At 33.4% G+C, this 16,955-nt stretch overlaps 1 protein-coding gene across 2 annotated transcripts; it reads left to right on the forward strand.

Annotated features, from left to right (window-relative positions):
- Window positions 1–2,379: 2,379 nt before the first annotated feature.
- LOC105783149 (probable E3 ubiquitin-protein ligase ARI8) lies at window positions 2,380–15,385 on the forward strand. 2 transcript variants are annotated; one of them, XM_012608403.2, is made up of 15 exons: window positions 2,380–3,025; window positions 7,853–7,977; window positions 8,402–8,504; window positions 8,634–8,763; window positions 10,015–10,187; window positions 10,918–11,022; window positions 11,158–11,246; window positions 12,132–12,239; window positions 12,521–12,611; window positions 12,732–12,821; window positions 13,026–13,073; window positions 13,629–13,700; window positions 14,157–14,256; window positions 14,344–14,470; window positions 14,676–15,385. In XM_012608403.2, the coding sequence occupies exons 1-15, from the start codon at window positions 2,837–2,839 to the stop codon at window positions 14,875–14,877; spliced, it is 1,752 nt and encodes a 583-aa protein (XP_012463857.1). In that variant the 5' UTR covers window positions 2,380–2,836; the 3' UTR covers window positions 14,878–15,385. The 2 variants fall into 2 exon arrangements, with proteins under 2 accessions (XP_012463857.1, XP_012463858.1); XM_012608404.2 differs by having other exon boundaries at window positions 2,381–3,025; window positions 8,634–8,724.
- The last annotated feature ends 1,570 nt before the right edge of the window (window positions 15,386–16,955 follow it).

Here is a 16,955-nt window from a genome sequence, read left to right on the forward strand (position 1 = left end):
AGAGAATAAACAACTATTGGACTCTAAAGAAGTCTCCAATTAGATCTGACACAAAATAACAAAAACAATTTAGTAGAATAAAGATTTAAGCCAAAAGAAAACTATTTTGTAACAAAAGAGTTCAAACAACAAGAAAAGCAAAGAACTATTTTTAGGATGTTTCTTGATGAGATAAGATAAGAGAATGTCCCTTTTGATGGAAACAAGACTTGGAATTAAGTAAATTCAAATATTAGCTTCAAAATAAAAAGAACATAACGGGAGAAAAATAGAAAAGAAAGAAAAAAGATGGAAAATATTAAAGTAGTGTGTAGAAAGTCTTAAGGAGCTTTGGAAATAAGATGAATCCACAACCCCTTTCAAACAACTCTAATTTTCCCTCAAAGAAAGACTTTTTGGCAAGAAAAAGCTTGAAGATGATTCCTACAATCTAAAAATATAGTTAAAACTCTTCTAAAAGAAAACTCAAGAGAAATTCTTCAAAAGAATACTCAAAAAGAAATTTAATAACTCAAAAGAGAATAATCAATGAATGAATAAAGGGGCACCGCAATGCCCAAAATGAGTATTCAAATAAAGTAGATAATATATATTAATTATGAATCTTCTTATATTTTTAAATGTTTTGAATGAATTAAAGATTCAATTTTAACATGATTTGGCGATTACAACTTTGATTTGACAGTTTTCTCAACATTAGGGGGAGATAAATAATAGTTGGATGAAATAAATTACTTAGAACTAATTATCATTATCTAGATCCTCATAGAAAGTAATTTGAACCGAAGTTCAAAAGATAATTCACTTTATTACAAGTTATTTGTTAGATGTATTTATCGGCACGATAAGAAAACCAAGAGTTATATACTAGCTAAAGTTTTGATTTGAATTCAAGTCCCAATAGAATAACTTGTTAGAATAAATGAAAGTAATGCATATCTAAAGCATGGTAGTTCAATTGGTTCCAAAGATGAAAATTATTGTAAAAGAAAATAATAAATCTAAATGTTCATATAGTGGAGGCGGTGCTTCAAAAGAGACCTAAGACATAAGTAATTTAAAACTCCCAAAGAGATTCATGTACTTGAAGATGGAAACAATGAAAATAAGAAGATCTTGATAAGTTATGCCAATATGAGAAAATTTGGAACCTTGAAATATGAAAAATTGTTGACAATGATTTTGTCTGCAATGATATTATAATTGGGAGAATCAACTAAATGAGGATTTTGAATAAATCTATCGAGAAATATAGACATGGAAAAGTTTGACCAAAATAAAATGGGTTACAAATTATGAAAAGATACAATATTCTTTTATGGTTGATGCAATAACCTTTAGATATATTATTAAGTCTAATAGTTTATGAAATATTTGACATGGGTCTTATGATTGTTGTTATAACCTTTTATACGAATCAATACAATGAAGTTTATATTTAAATCTTTGAAGGATTTAGAATGCTAGAAACATATAAAAATTCCTAGGAAATTATTCAATATGTTTGCATCAATTTTATATGAGTTGAAATGATTTAAATATATGTGGTAAACTTGACTTAATGTATAATAGTTGAAGGAAGATTATAAAATGATCCAAGATATACATGTATAGAAGGATCATGATCAAAGTTTGCTATGATTATTGTTGGGACTCTGAATAGATTAAAATATGTCTCAAAAATTCTTCCTCACTTATGACTTCCAAAAGAATAATAATATAAATGTGTAGTAAATTAGTTCAAGTGATCATTTGAAAAGTTAATATTCAAGATGAAATACATAAAATATGAGATATAATGTGATGTAGCCATGAGGGGAGTAAATACACATTATACTCCTTTTTCAAGGTTTTGTCCCACTAGATTTTTCTGATAAAATTTTTAATGAAGTAACATGTTATGTGCACCAGAAGTAAATATGCTTTTTTCCCTCACTAATTTTTTTCCAAAAGGTATGGACATGAGTGTTATGAATATTTTATTATTAAATAAATATCCATTAAAATCAAGATAAATTTGATGTAGTTAAGACTAATGTTTATTAAAAGTAGAGTTTTATATTATATATACTTGTTATATTTATAAATATAAACTTAAACATCTTTGTATCCACATATATAAAGATGGCATGGTCTTTTAACTTCCTTTTGCTCGCCTAATGCTTTCTTAGAATCAATTTAACATTACTTCTAAAAATACTTTTAGGATAAAAAATACTTTTAAGATAAAAATATTACTAAATAAAATATTTTTTGTTTCAAAACTGTTTCTTGGAAACAATGCTAAATTAATCTTATTATTTGGTGTTAAAAAAAATCCAGTTTCAACCTAAATATATGATTATGCTCCTTTTCTGGAAAAAAAAAAACTTTTTGACGTTAAAAATTTGCAACGTGTTTCCCTTCAATCTCGGTCCAAATAGTAGTGATGGTGTGATTTTGTAGATCCATGTTTTAATTTTCGGTCCAGAATTACTAAATTTGTATTTTTGCTAAATATAATTAACTATATAAAATAAAATTAATTGCACCTTGTTTTCTTTTCTTGATTCTCCAGTGTTCACCCCATCAAAAGCCAAAACGAATTTAACTTACTAAAGTTTCTGGATTTTATTTTCGATTTCCATTTCATTTCTGCTTTTCCTTTCCCTCCCTAGTTTCACACATTTTCTCTCCCCTTATTTACATCTCTGCCACTCATTCTCCAACCTAATTTATCCTTCATTGATCTCACACCATCCGGGCTATTCCTGCTAGGGTTTGCTTTGTTTTGATTTCTCCCTTGATTATATATATTTGAAGAAGGAAGGAAGAAAGGAAGAAAGGAAGCAGGAATATGGAGTCGGAGGATGATTTCGATATGCACGATGCCAACGAGTCGGGGGAAGACGATTTCTACAGTGGCCGCGACGATGATGCTGGAGCCATACCTACTTACGATGATTCCGACGCCGATGACGCTGATTACGAGTTTATCGACAACGATTCTGATGATTCCGTTGATTATGTCTCTCATAGTCACCAGGTATCTGTTCCATTTTTTTCCCTTTGGGTTTCGCTTTGTTTGCTTTGATTTTTTCCTTTAGAAATTAAAACTCATGCCTTCCTTTTTCAGTATTAATTTTGTGGCTTATGTTGTAATTTGTTGATGTGAGTTAAATGCTTGTCACATGCATTATTATTTCGTACAAATTTGAACCTTTTCTAATTCCAATTAAATTGTTTTTTTTTTCTGCGTGATTATTGAATTGCTCTTGCCTTTTTTTTTTAACAAATTATATTATCTTTAGGAGGTAATGCTTGCGAACATTGACTACCTTAATATGCTTGATTTTCATTTTTCTTTTTTTTTTCTCCGTAAAATTTTGAGATTACACACAAGATTTTGAAGCTTTTTGGTTCCTAAAGTCGGAAAAAATTGATCTTACCCGTAAAAGGATTTATTTATTCGAAGCTTTTTCTAGATGCTGAACCATTGGATTATGTGCAGTGCTAAGGTTGGTACTGAACAGAATGGATGTAAAGGAAATTAAATTAAATAGCACAATAAAATGATTCCATGACCTGTCGGTTCACTAAAACTTACCAAGTTTTCCATTTCTTTCTGTTTTCACAAACCTTTTGATTTTTGTTTTTCCCAAGCATCTTCAATTTTAGTTTCTTTAGGTGTTGAATAAACATATCAAAGTTCTAAGTCAAAATCGTGCTGCCAAACTCTAGACCAAAATGATTTTACTTTTGGAAAGAACTTTGTGGCATATTCATTGCTACTGAAAAAAGGGACCTTATTTGTTTTTCCTTCCACAATTCATTACACCTTAGGTAATGTTTACACTTTACAATTTAGTGTTGTACATAATGAAAAAGTGCAACCATACTGGGTTCCATTTCGTAAAGGTTATTTTATGGATACAATTTGAAATCCAGCTTGGTGCTGCTCATTACCTGCTTTGTTTGTTAAACTAGTAAACTCTCTGATGAAATTAGAGATGAATACTCTAAAGTATTGAGGAAAAACTCACTCAAAAGTATGTATTTGTTAGAAATATGTACAGTTCTACATACATGAAGATTGAATATACTAATTAATGCTATCAAATAATCAAAAGATTCTCAACACTCTCACTCAAGTTGGGGCATAGATGTTTCGCATGCCCAACTTGTAAAGAAGATTATGATATGTCTTACAGTTGATCCCTGTAGTAAAAACATCTACCAATTGTTTTTCGGATGCTAGATAAGATAGACTTAAGCCACCACTGACTATTTTTTCCTTGATAAAATGACGATCTATTTCGATGCGCTTGGTTCTATCGTGTTGCACTAGATTTTGAGCTATGCTGATGGCTGCTTTGTTGTCACAGTACAAGGTTGATCCATTTTCGTCCAACAACTTTAGCTCTTCCAATACCTGTTGTAGCCATAAAATCTCACAAACACCTTGAGCCATGGCCCTCTATTCAGCCTTTGCACTTGATCGAGCCACAACACTTTGTTTATTGCTCCTCCAAGTGACTAAGTTTTCTCCCACAAGAGTAAAATAACTTGTTGTAGACCTTCTATCATCAAGAGAGCCAGCCCAATTTGCATCTGTAAATACTTCTATCTTGAGATGACTATTTTTGGAGAAGAGAATACCTTTGCCCGATGCAGACTTCAAATAGCACAAAATTCGCAATACTGCCTGCATATGAGTTTTGCAGGGATCATGCATAAATTGGCTTACCAAACTAACCGCATAGGCTATATTAGGTTAAGTATGTGCGAGATAAATTAATTGTCCAATGAGTCTTTGATATCTCCCTTTATCCACTATTTTATCAATCCCTACTTGTAACTTGTGATTATTCTCAATAAGTGATTCTGCTGGTTTGCAACCTAACATGTCAGTCTCTGTGAGAAGAACTAAGACATACTTTCTTTGGGGAATAAAGATTCACTCTTTCGATCTGACATGTAAGAAAGCATTCTTTACATCAAGCTGTTGTAAGTCTCAATCGAGATTTGTTGCACATGATAAAAGGATTCTAATCGTGTTCAATTTAGCAACTGGAGCAAATGTTTCTTAATAATCTATTTCATATCTGAGCGAATCCTTGCACTACTAATTTGACTTTGAGTCTTTCAATTGAACCATTAGCCTTATACTTGATTGTAAGCACTGATTTGTAGCCAACTATTTTTGCCCCTCAGAAGGATTAACCAGTTCCCACGTCTCATTTTTTGCTAAAATCCTCATTTATTCAATCATAGCCTTCTTCCATCTTGGATTAGTGATAACATATCTCAAATCTTGTGGAATAGACATAGAGAACAAAGACAAAGCAAAAACTCTAGGATGGGGATAAGGAATCATAAGATAAAAAGTTAAGAGATAAGATGTAAAGTGCAAGTTCTAACACCTTTTCGTTGGGCTATTGGTAATTCTAAATCAGTAGCAAACTTAGGTAAAGAAAACTCACCTAATAGTGAATGGTCAATAAATGTGACAAACCATTGATTACCAGATAAAGAAGTAAGGTGAGTAGGGCCCCAAACATCCGAATGAATAATCTCAGAAGGAACAATACTATTATTACGTAAAGGATAACTATGTCGTGCATGCTTAGCAACCTCACATGCATTATAAACTAAAGAGTCTAACTGAGATCTTGAAAATAAAGTAGGAAACATCTTGGCAACGGTAAATGATGGATGTCCTAACTGCTTATGCCACTGAATTATCTCTCGGTTGACATCTTTATTGTCTCTAAATAAGGCTTGAGATATGCTGGATGATCGATCCATAAGCTAAAAGCCATTCCACAATCTACTACTATGGATCGTCCTCCCTGTTTGAAGGTCTTGAAAGACACAGTGATCAAGAAAGAATTCAAGTTTACAATTTAAGGCTTTAGTGTTAGTACTAACAGATAAAAGGTTAAATGGAAATTTAGGGACATAGAAGACAGAGGATAAAGTGATATTGGGAGTACAAACAACAAAACTTGTTCCAGAGACAGAGGTAAGGGAGCCATCGGCTATTTGCACAGTATTTTTAGATGGACAAGTGGTATATTTAAATAAACTTTTGTTTGACCTTGTCATATGTCTATTCGCACCAGAATCAATAATCCAAAATTCAGAAGTAGATCGAGCATTTAAAACAGTACTTGATTTCGCATGATTAGACTTAGCATTCGAGGTAGAGTCCATTTGAGATAAGAGGCATCGGAGATGTTAAATCTCGTCCGAGGTAAAACTCTCAGCAGAAGTGGACTTTTTCCTCTATTGTCATAGAGGCCGACAAATTTGCCCGAGATGACCTCAAGTGGGTTACCATACAACTTCTAGCATGAATCTTTAGTATGCTGAGACTTACCACAATAGTCAGACGTCAAGTGATCATTGTCAGACTTACCACCCGATGGACCATCCTAGTTAGCAATGAGGTCAACTTTCTCAAGAGATGATTATAGAGCATAACAACACGACGACTCTCCTCCTGTTGTACATAGGAGTATGCCTCATGGATAGAAGAAAACGGAGTCTTGCTAAGAACTTGAACCCAAATCTGATCATACTTAGTATTCAACCCAGCCAAGAAATAAAAAACGAGCTCCTTTTCTACCATCGTCTGAAATTTTTCGACATCATTGGTACAAGTTGGCTAAAAATCTTGATAATAATCAAGTTCCTGCCACAACCCACTTAATTCACAAAATATTGAGAAATCGTTAGCCCTCTTGTTTTGTACCATGGACCTTATTACGAATCTCAAATATTTGCGCATCATTCCCAACACGAGAGTAGGTGAGAGCAGCAACTTTCCAAATATTGTTCGCAGTATCAAACAGAAAATAAGTTTTGGAAATATTAGGTTGCATAGAGTTGATAAGCCATGCCATAACAAGAGAGTTCGCTGAATTCCACTGACTAAAAGTTGAATCAGTGAGTTCAAGTTTCGTCGTTTTACCGGTGATATATCCCTGCAACTCACAAGCCTTGATAAACAACAAATAGGACCTTGACCAAGTAAGGTAATTATTTCTATCAAGTTTCACAGGACTAATTTGCAGCGAGGGATTATCTGTTGGCATCACGAGCTTCTCATCCTTATACATAATTTTGGGAAAAAACAACTAATATCCCAAAAAAATCTGCTTGGAAAATTAGAGAATAGAACACCCAAAAAAAGAACACAAAAGAGATCCCACAAAATACTTAGCCAAAAAACACCACTACCGAGAGGAGAATGACCGGAAGGGAGGAGAGAGCACAGCGATGGCGTCGGAAAAAAACATCGGATCAAAAAACTGATACCATGATGAAATTAGAGATGAATACTCTAATATATTGAGGAAAAACTCACTCAAAAGTATGTATTTCTTAGAAATATGTACAACTATATATACATGAAGATTGAATCAACTTAAGGAAAAATATCTCTTAATTAGAATCTCTAAAAATCAGTTGTAATCTCTAAAGATACTAATTAATGCTATCAAATAATCAAAAGATTCTCAACACTTTCTGATCCTTTTCTTTAACTGTATTTGTGCTGCTCTACTGTTAGCACCAATGGGAATATACTGACATTTGGCAGTGAATATCTGAAACAGAAACACCTTCTTTGTGGATGTTATAATTAATGTAATTTACAGACTTCATAGTTTTTTCTTTTACTTGCATTGCATGCATTTAGTTCTTTTGCCATAGGACTGAATTTTGATACTGTGGTTTCCCCTACGGGCTTATAATATTTTTCATCTTTTTGTACATAAAAGTTTGTGTATTTTGAGTCGCTGTTCTGTTAAACAATTAAAACTTTTTAAAGCTGTTTATCCTAAACATTTGTCTCTTCTCTTCTTAGCAAAATTATACCATTTTGAGTGAAGTAGATATTCGTCAGCGTCAAGAGGATGACATCACGAGGATATCTACTGTGCTTTCCATCTCAAAGGTTGAAGCAGGAATCCTACTACGCTATTATAGTTGGTGAGTGATCATTATTGGTATAATTTCTATTATTCAATAATCTCTTTACTTTTGTTCCTTCCAAATTTGTACAGATTCACTTGTTGAAAATTTTCTTTAAGGATTAACATCAGGTACATTAGCAATGGAGTTTTTTTTTATAACTCAACAAGTGAGCTTAAAACATCTTCTAAGTTGGTATTTAGAAAACATAAAAGATAAATATGTGGAACATGTGGCATTTTTTTAACCTTTGTGGAGTTAAATGCTATTGTATATAGGATGATAATCCTACTTTTAATGGAACTTAACTGTGGTATGTAAATGCAGAGTGAAGATTAGCATTTTGCCTTTCATTGTTTTGGTCAATAGGCATATATTTTGCTATCTCTTAATGATGATAGATTTGTGTGTCTTGAGGTTTATGTTTACTTTGGATTTACAGGAATGTCAGTAAAGTACATGATGAATGGTTTGCAGATGAGGAAAAGGTTCGCAGATCTGTTGGCTTATTGGAGAAGCCTGTAGTCCCATTCCCAGATGGTGAAGTAAGTGATGCATTCTCAATTGGGAGTTTCGACTTTTATTTTATGAGCTAGGAGTTCCAGTGCTTGTTTGTTATGTGCTCTTTGACAGCTTACGTCTTTCATTTTTCTTCACATCTTGTATTTTGGCAGATGATTTGTGGGATATGTTTTGAAACCTATCCATATGATCTGCTTCATGCTGCTGCATGTGGTCATCCTTTTTGTAACTCTTGCTGGTCAGGTCTGTTGTGCTACAGCCACACCTTATTTTCATATCATGGTACTTAAAAGTTCAACATTTTTTTGATATTAATGTCTGTTATTCTTAGTGTGTCAAATCTTTTGACTGTTTGATTTTAATTTTGTTTTGTGGCAACCAAGAACATGCCTTTGCTGTGTCTAATCTGAATTTTTACTTGTTTTGGTTTCAAAACTGATGGACTGATTGCCTGTCCTGCCAACATACCTAAGGCCAGAGCTACATCACCTGAAGGTACTGGCAGTGGCATGCTTGGTTGATAAAGGAAAGGATTATTTCTTGGAAGTAAAACATTTAATTATCTTAGGGACCACTAATTTACACTAAAACATTTAATTATCTTAGGGACCACTAATTTACACTCTTTTCCTAGTCCTCTCCCCTCATTTTAATTTGTTTTTAATGATTTTTGTTCTAAAATCAGAATCATAAAATTTAGGAAAAGATCTTGTGAGTTCAGGCAAGGCATCTACTTCTAGGTTCTGGAAGAAAAGAAGCCTTTATTTATCTTTTTCAGCTGTATAATTCAATTTACTTCTTTTATATAATTTGATAAATTGCATGAGGAACTGCTAAAAGTATTTTTAAGAAAGAAACATAAGAAAACTTTTACAAGAGATTACCAGTATACTTTAAAGAGGCTCATCATTGTAACCATCAATTAGCTTCTATACATGGCTAATGAAATTTTTAGAAAGTTGATATAAGCAAGATCAACAATTCTCTGTCACTATTTAGAAATTATGTACTATTATTAATGCTGTTATTTAGGTTTATGCTACACTGGACCCTGCCCTTTAAATTTTCAGTTTCAGAGTTATATTTAAAGCTATTGGCTAGATTTGGGAAGTTTTTTGTCGAAAATGCATTGGGTTCACATGTCTAAGCTGTCTGGAAAGGGGTAAAGGGCTTATTGTCTAAGGATATAGTTCTTGGTTTGTCCTATTTACCATGATTATGATGAATAGTCCACATTGAGGAATACTCCTAGCAGTTGTAATGGCCTTGTACATGTATAAATTCTTTTTACATGATTATGTACATTATACTTTAGTTGTATCTTTTTAAGCTCATTGGTACACCAGGTTATTAACTATTCTAGCGTTATTTTTAATATGGTTAAGGAAATGGTTTATGTCTTAATGATTTTTTTCCTGTCTGAGAGTTATTTACAAATATTTGAACTTTTGTGTTTTTACCAGCCTTTCCATATTTGATTGCTTGTGGAATATCTTGTATAGTTGTGATATATATAATTTTTTATTTGTTTAGGCTATATAAGCACAGCCATTAGTGATGGTCCTGGATGTTTGATGTTGCGATGTCCTGATCCATCCTGTGTCGCTGCTGTTGGTCAAGATATGATAAATGCATTGGCTTCTGATGAAGACCGAGAGAAGTACTCTCGTTATTTCATTAGATCTTATGTTGAAGACAATAGGAAGGTAATACTTAAAATATATTGAGTAATTGGACTATTGTTATTTGACGTGTGCATTTACCTTTTGTTCACTTGAAATTTGCAAAAGGATTTCTCAGAATTAAATCCTTAAATATATGAATATATTTTTAATATTTATTTTAATATATGTATTTTGGGTTGAAGGATGAAGTGCAACTGCATTTGTAGTGGAATTGTAAGATTCTAGATTGTGTTTTCCAGTGCCTTATGGTTAGTAATTGGGTGATTTATTGAAAATTGGTTGTACCCTTTTGCAGTTTTGCATAAAAAAGATATTAACCACATTATCTTATCTCTGCTCTAGCTTTTATATTTATGCATGTATAAACAATTGTCATCCACCTTACTGATTTTTTGCAATTCTTTCTTCTCTAAGAAGGTGTTTTTTTTTTCTTTTAATGTTTGAAATATACTTTTGACTAAAAGTTAGGAGTTTTGTGAACTATTTCTTCCGCATTTGTGTCTTTGTTAAGGGTGTAAGAAAATATTGCTAATATTTCTCTCTCAATTGTAGCTTCACAAGTGGGGTCTCCTCAAGCATATCATGGATTATAGGCATGAATCTATTGATTGAGATGTTCTTTTTCAGCTTTATTATTATGATGATGATGATGATGCACCGAAATCACTAAGAATAGACAACTTTTTTCATTATTTCGTGTTCACCTCCTTGGTACTGTAAACGTTTTCAGTACTTTTATGTCTTACTGCAGACAAAATGGTGTCCTGCCCCTGGGTGTGATTATGCTGTGGACTTTATTTTTGGCAGTGGAAATTATGATGTAACCTGTCGCTGCTCATATAGCTTTTGTTGGAATGTAAGAACCTCTGGTGCTGTTTCTGGTTGGAGTACTTTTAACAATTCATGCATATTGCTTTCTGCTTCATTCTTCTTTCATGTTTGAAATAGCAAACATGAATAATTGACCCGTAATGTGAATTTGACTTTGCAGTGCACTGAGGAAGCTCACCGTCCTGTTGATTGTGACACTGTAGCCAGGTGGATACTGAAAAACAGTGCAGAATCTGAAAATATGAATTGGTATGGAACAGGATTATAGTAGCTAGATTCATTGTACTGCATGAGGTTGTTTAATTCATATCAAATAGTGGGGTTGTTAATTTGGTGCTGAATGGCCCACATAAAAGAATCAACTTTCTTTGCTCCTTACCATGCTGATCTTGAATGCGAGGGGCTCTTATCTCAAAAAGTAAACAGTATGCTTGTAGAATGCTTTCTTATTTGAATACTACTTGTTTTGGATATTCCCACTAGGGCATTTGGGAAAGCTTTGCCTTAATTCATTCCTTACAACCACAAGTCTGAGTATCAGAAAAAATAAGAGAAAGGGATTCTTGGGTTGGGGTAAGGGGTGTTATTGGGGCTCAGATGATACATTAGAGGGTTGTGGACATGGAAATGTTTATAGTTATAGATTCTCATTTTCCTTTATGCATTTAACTATTTTTGCTACTAAATGAAGTAGTGTAATAAATAACTCCAGCTCTTCACTTTTCTTGAAGTATCAGTATATGACATAGGTTCTGATGCATATTTGGACATGGGCATGAGGATATGACTTCCCAAAGATGCTTCGAATACATGGAAAAATTTAGAAAAAAGTTGAACATATTTGTATTGGACACATTTGTATACGACACATCCAAGTTCGAGTGACATCTAATATATCAAATTTATATTCTAAATTACCTATCATTTAACTTTCCTCTTTAAAGTGAACAAAATAAATGTCTCCTTTGAAATTTTCTTCCTTAAAATCAAGTTTCTTTTTCTCTTTCCCCTTATACCAATGTGCTTGTTTATGATTGTCCAATTACTAAATGGTTGTTCCGCATTATATATTATACCATGTTATGTTTTCATAATGTTCTGGTTATCAATTGATATGCCTATTTTAATCTTCAGGATATTGGCTAATTCCAAGCCTTGTCCAAAATGCAAGCGTCCAATTGAGAAGAACCATGGATGTATGCATATGACATGCACACCACCTTGTAGATTTGAATTTTGCTGGTGAGCTTTATATTTTTGCTTACATATGCGCTGCTTGTATTTTGATTGAAGTCTGTCCTCACTACCTTCTTGGCTGTCTTTTTTAATGAAAAAACTGCTACTCTTTCCTACTTCCTTTAGCTATATTATCTTCTGAACAAGAGATATTTTTCCTTAATGAAGGTTGTACTAAAAGATCTTGTACCAAAAACAAACTGATTTTTTTTCTTTTGCTACATACCAACTGTTTTGTTTTCTCCTTTTTGCATAAAAGTCTGTCAGTTGATCACATATGTATGCAGGCTTTGCCTTGGTGCATGGTCAGAGCATGGTGAGGTAACTGGTGGTTATTATGCTTGCAACCGTTACGAGACAGCAAAAAAGGAGGGGACAGTATGAAATTAATTCTTTATTCTTGCTGTCAGCATTTCCCAGTGCTCATCTTTTGTCATTGTGCATCATGATTTAACTGCCCACTTTTATGCCTTTCTGATCGATACTATTTATTTTTAGTTTGATGAGGAGGAGAAGCGAAGAGAGATGGCTAAATTATCTGTAGAGAAGTATACTCACTATTATGAACGATGGGCAACCAACCAATCAGTATGTATTAGTTGTGGAATTTGTACTGAAGTTTGACATGATGCAGAATACAATATATAAGCTTGAATGCATGAAATACATTATTGGCACCTTTCTTTTAACTGCTTAAATTTATTTTCTGGGAATTTTTTCTGGATGTTATGCTACTATTTTCTTAAATGAGAAAACATTTGTCTTGTTAAAACTTTTCTTGGCTTCATGCAGTCTAGGCAAAAGGCACTGGCTGATCTACAGCAAATGCAGTCTGTGCATGTAAGCCAAATTTCTTAAAATTACAAATTTCCTGTTTGTTGTTGCTGGTCTGTTCAATTATTTTTGTACCATTTCTTGTGGATGTCATGTAGATGGGTTTGAAGACTATTAAAAACACTGGATAAGTTTATGATCCATCACCAATGGTTTTAATATGTTGCTTTGCATGACATTTGCATATGCTTTTCATCTGAGTTTATCTTTTGAATCTGCAAAGCACATATTATTAAGTTTTAAACTGTTAAGATTTGTGTAACCAATGGAACATTACTTTAGAGCACTTGGTCAGACATTCTCGCCCATTCAGTCCTGTCATGTCCTTGTCACCGGCTTCTCCATCGTTTCACCTACCCTGCACCCAGGGGTTAAATCTCCCCTGCCAAAAATATAAAAATATTGCAGTGTAAAATTTACTAATAATAAAATGAAGAGAGGAAAGAAGAGAAGGGAGAAGTAGGATGAATAGTTCTGTTCTCTCTTGATAGTGTTTATCTTGCATACTGATTTTTATCATTATTACTATGGGAACTGCTGACGACTACAATGTAATTTTAGCTGGAGAAGCTGAGCGAGACACAGTGCCAACCTGAATCACAGCTGAAATTCATCACTGAGGCGTGGCTACAGGTAAATTTCAAAATTTGCTTACAGCACTAGCTACATACTCAGTGGCTGGTCTTGGGACTAAGTTCTGGGGGGCTAGTAAAATTTTAAAAATATTTAGGAGTTCAATGAGAATTTTTTAAAAAAATTGGGGTCTAATTAAAAATTTTAAAATTTTGTGAGATTAATGAGATTTTTCAAATATTTTAACTGAGCTTAATTAAAATTTTCAAAAATTAGAAGTTATTATGAAAATTTTCAAAAATTTGAGGGGGTCTAATTAATTTTTTTTTTAAATTTCAAGGGAGAAATGAAATTTTCCAAAAATTATTGGGGGCCTAATTAAAATTTTCTAAAAATTTCAAGTGAAAAATCATAATTTCCTAAAATTTTGAAGGGTCCAAGGCCCCCCTAGGCCCTTTAAACGGTCCACCTCTGTACATACTGCTTTAGCTCATTTTTGCTGCTCCACTTGTGTAGATAATAGAATGTAGGAGAGTCCTAAAATGGACATATGCATATGGATATTATTTACCAGAAAATGAACATGCTAAAAGGCACTTCTTTGAATACCTACAAGGTAATGTGTCCCCATCTATAAGCTATAATATAAGCTATGGCTTTATATTCCTGCTCACTTTGCACTAATTCCCTGTATGTCTTGCAGGTGAGGCTGAGTCTGGGTTAGAAAGACTTCATCAATGTGCCGAGAAGGAGCTTCAGGTTTACCTCAATGCAGAGGAGCAGTTAAAGGATTTTAATGAGTTTCGATCAAAACTTGCTGGATTGACCAGGTAATTTTCATTTAGATCATAACATGAATTTTTATCAAGGAATTGTGCGTCCAAAACCTTTTTATGGAAAGAAGTTACCATGTTGGAAAGAGAGCGTTATCTTTTTATTGAACTTTCTAGAGTATTTTATCTTATCAGTTGCATTTTGAGAGAATTCGCATGCCATCTTTTATCTAACTAATTACTATGAAATTTGTGAGAACAGTGTGACACGAAATTTCTTTGAGAATTTAGTTCGAGCTCTAGAAAATGGTCTATCAGATGTGAACTCTCGTGGAGCTTGCAGCAGGATGGGGAGCTCAAAGAGCTTGGGAGGTGGTAGCAGTAGGGGAAGAAGTGGGAAGGGAAAAGGTTCAACCCCCAGATCCAGTGGCTCTAACAGAAATATTGATGATTCTGGCCACTGATCTTTGGGAATATGTACCTTTCCGATGGAACTGCTTGCCAGCTTTTGCCAAATTTGCCAGCAGGGTCGATAAATTTTCATTACCTACACCTGATTTATTTGCCTGGATGGATAGACATCAACTTTGCAGCTTGAAATGTCGATGTGCAGTTGCCATGGCATAGGTCTTTGGACATTGCGAAAGGGAGGGAAAAGGGGGTTTCCCATTGCCCTTTCCACCTCTTTAACATGACACAAGCCAGCACAGCAGAGCAGCATTGAGAAACTGCTGTTTGGAGGAAGAGTTCGCTGTGTGTTTATATTGTTGCCTTGTATATAGTTCTCTCTGTCCAACCGTACGTTGAACCTGACTTGCTACATGTAACATCTGTCTCCCAATGTATTCATATGTAATTTCTACTGTTATAATTTACGCCAAATAATAGTCTTAGTTGGAAGTGGCAGGGTTTCAGCTGCATTGCAGCTAAATAAATTGCTGGAGCATCTTTTTTGACTGCACCAGATTTCAAGCTCGCGTTGAACCTATAATTTTGCAAGGGTTTAAAAAGCTTGATCTTCCTCTCTTTTAAATTTGGAAGGAATCAAATGTACTGTTTTTTCTTTCCGCTGAATTGGTTACTTGACTTTAATGGTAAATGGTTTTTCTTTTTGGGTTAGTTTTGGCATGATGCAAATGAATAAAGTTACAAAAGAAATATAAAATTGGAATATAAAAGGTATAAAAATTCTAAAAAATATATAAAATTATAAGAAAAGTTTAAAGAAAATAAAAACTAATTGGTTTAATCCATAAATTGGTATCTAAATTATATATATTTTCTCATCATGGTATCTAATTTTTTTATCACAAGTGATACCCAATCACTTTTACCGCCAAGTTGTACCTTTGTTAGTTAAGTCATTAAGTCTATATAAAAACAAGCTTAACCAGTCTATTGGTACCTAAATTTTTTTTTATATTGGTACTTAAATATTTTTTGGTCACAAGTGAAACCTAAACTATGATTTTTTTTCTAAGTTGATACCTCTGTTAGTTCAACCGTTAGTTAATCAAGGTTTTTAGAACTAGATTGATGGTTGAACCAGACAGGCTGCCAATTCCTGATTTAATTGGTTCGTTCAATTCGAACAAATAAATTATTAAAAAATCATAAAAGTTTAAAAAATAAAAATAGAGAAAATTAGAACAACTTGGTTTTTAAGCTCCGCAAGTCAATTGGTTCAACCCCCATCTCTAAAGCAGTACCACAATTGATTCCTAGTTGAACTAGTCTGACCGACCAATCCGGTCTAAGTTTGAAATCGAAACATTAGTTTTAATTGATGAAAAAACTTTTTCAATCCTATCAAGTTGAGTAAGCAGTCGGTGAAGTTTGAAAAAAAAAATTAATTGCTAATGTCTCAACCTTGAAAGAGCTAATTTTAAGCATTCTTGAAAAAAACAGAGATAAGTTAAAAGTAAAAAACAAATAAAAAATATATTTTTTTAAAAGTTTATATGATGTGAGTCTATTATTGGTTGAAATTGCAAACAAATAATGGCCTAGCAAGGCATAAAGTAGAATTGTTACCCAAATAAATGTAGTTCAAATGAGACGAAAGTACCTTAAGTTCGAGTTTTGGTGGTTCCTTGATTGACAACGTCGGTTGTGTAAATTCTCGAGCTTCTGACTCTAATGGTTCAAACCGTGTTGGTTGAACATAGTTCCTCGGATTTGCTTTCATCAAAGCCATACTTTCATTACCTTTTTTATATTCCAATGGCTCAGACCCTAAGGTGTTTTCCAATGGGTCCTCTACAAAATTATTCTCCCATTCCATAGAAACTAAGGTTTCTAGCTCCTCCATCACTAAACATTCCTCTGTCGGATCTGGAAACTTTATTGCTTTAAGAACATTAAATTTTACCTAATCATCTTGAACTCTCATGGTGAGTTCACCTTTTTGCACGTCTATTAATGTTCTTTCTGTGGTTAGGAAAGGTCTCCCCAGGATGATCGACACTTCCTTATCTGCTTTAGAATCTAAGTCAATGAAATCAGAAGAAAAAATAAACTTATCTACACGTACCAGAACATC

This window comes from Gossypium raimondii, chromosome 13 (genome assembly GCF_025698545.1).
Source record: "Gossypium raimondii isolate GPD5lz chromosome 13, ASM2569854v1, whole genome shotgun sequence".
Classification (NCBI taxonomy): domain Eukaryota; kingdom Viridiplantae; phylum Streptophyta; class Magnoliopsida; order Malvales; family Malvaceae; genus Gossypium; species Gossypium raimondii.

Excerpts from the sequence above, each read along its gene's own strand:
- LOC105783149 (XM_012608403.2), top strand. The coding sequence starts at position 2,837 with ATGGAGTCGGAGGATGATTTCGATATGCACGATGCCAACGAGTCGGGG. Across the intron at positions 8,505-8,633 it reads TCCCATTCCCAGATGGTGAA|ATGATTTGTGGGATATGTTT; the intron begins GTAAGTGATGCA and ends GTATTTTGGCAG. Across the intron at positions 14,471-14,675 it reads AAACTTGCTGGATTGACCAG|TGTGACACGAAATTTCTTTG; the intron begins GTAATTTTCATT and ends TTGTGAGAACAG.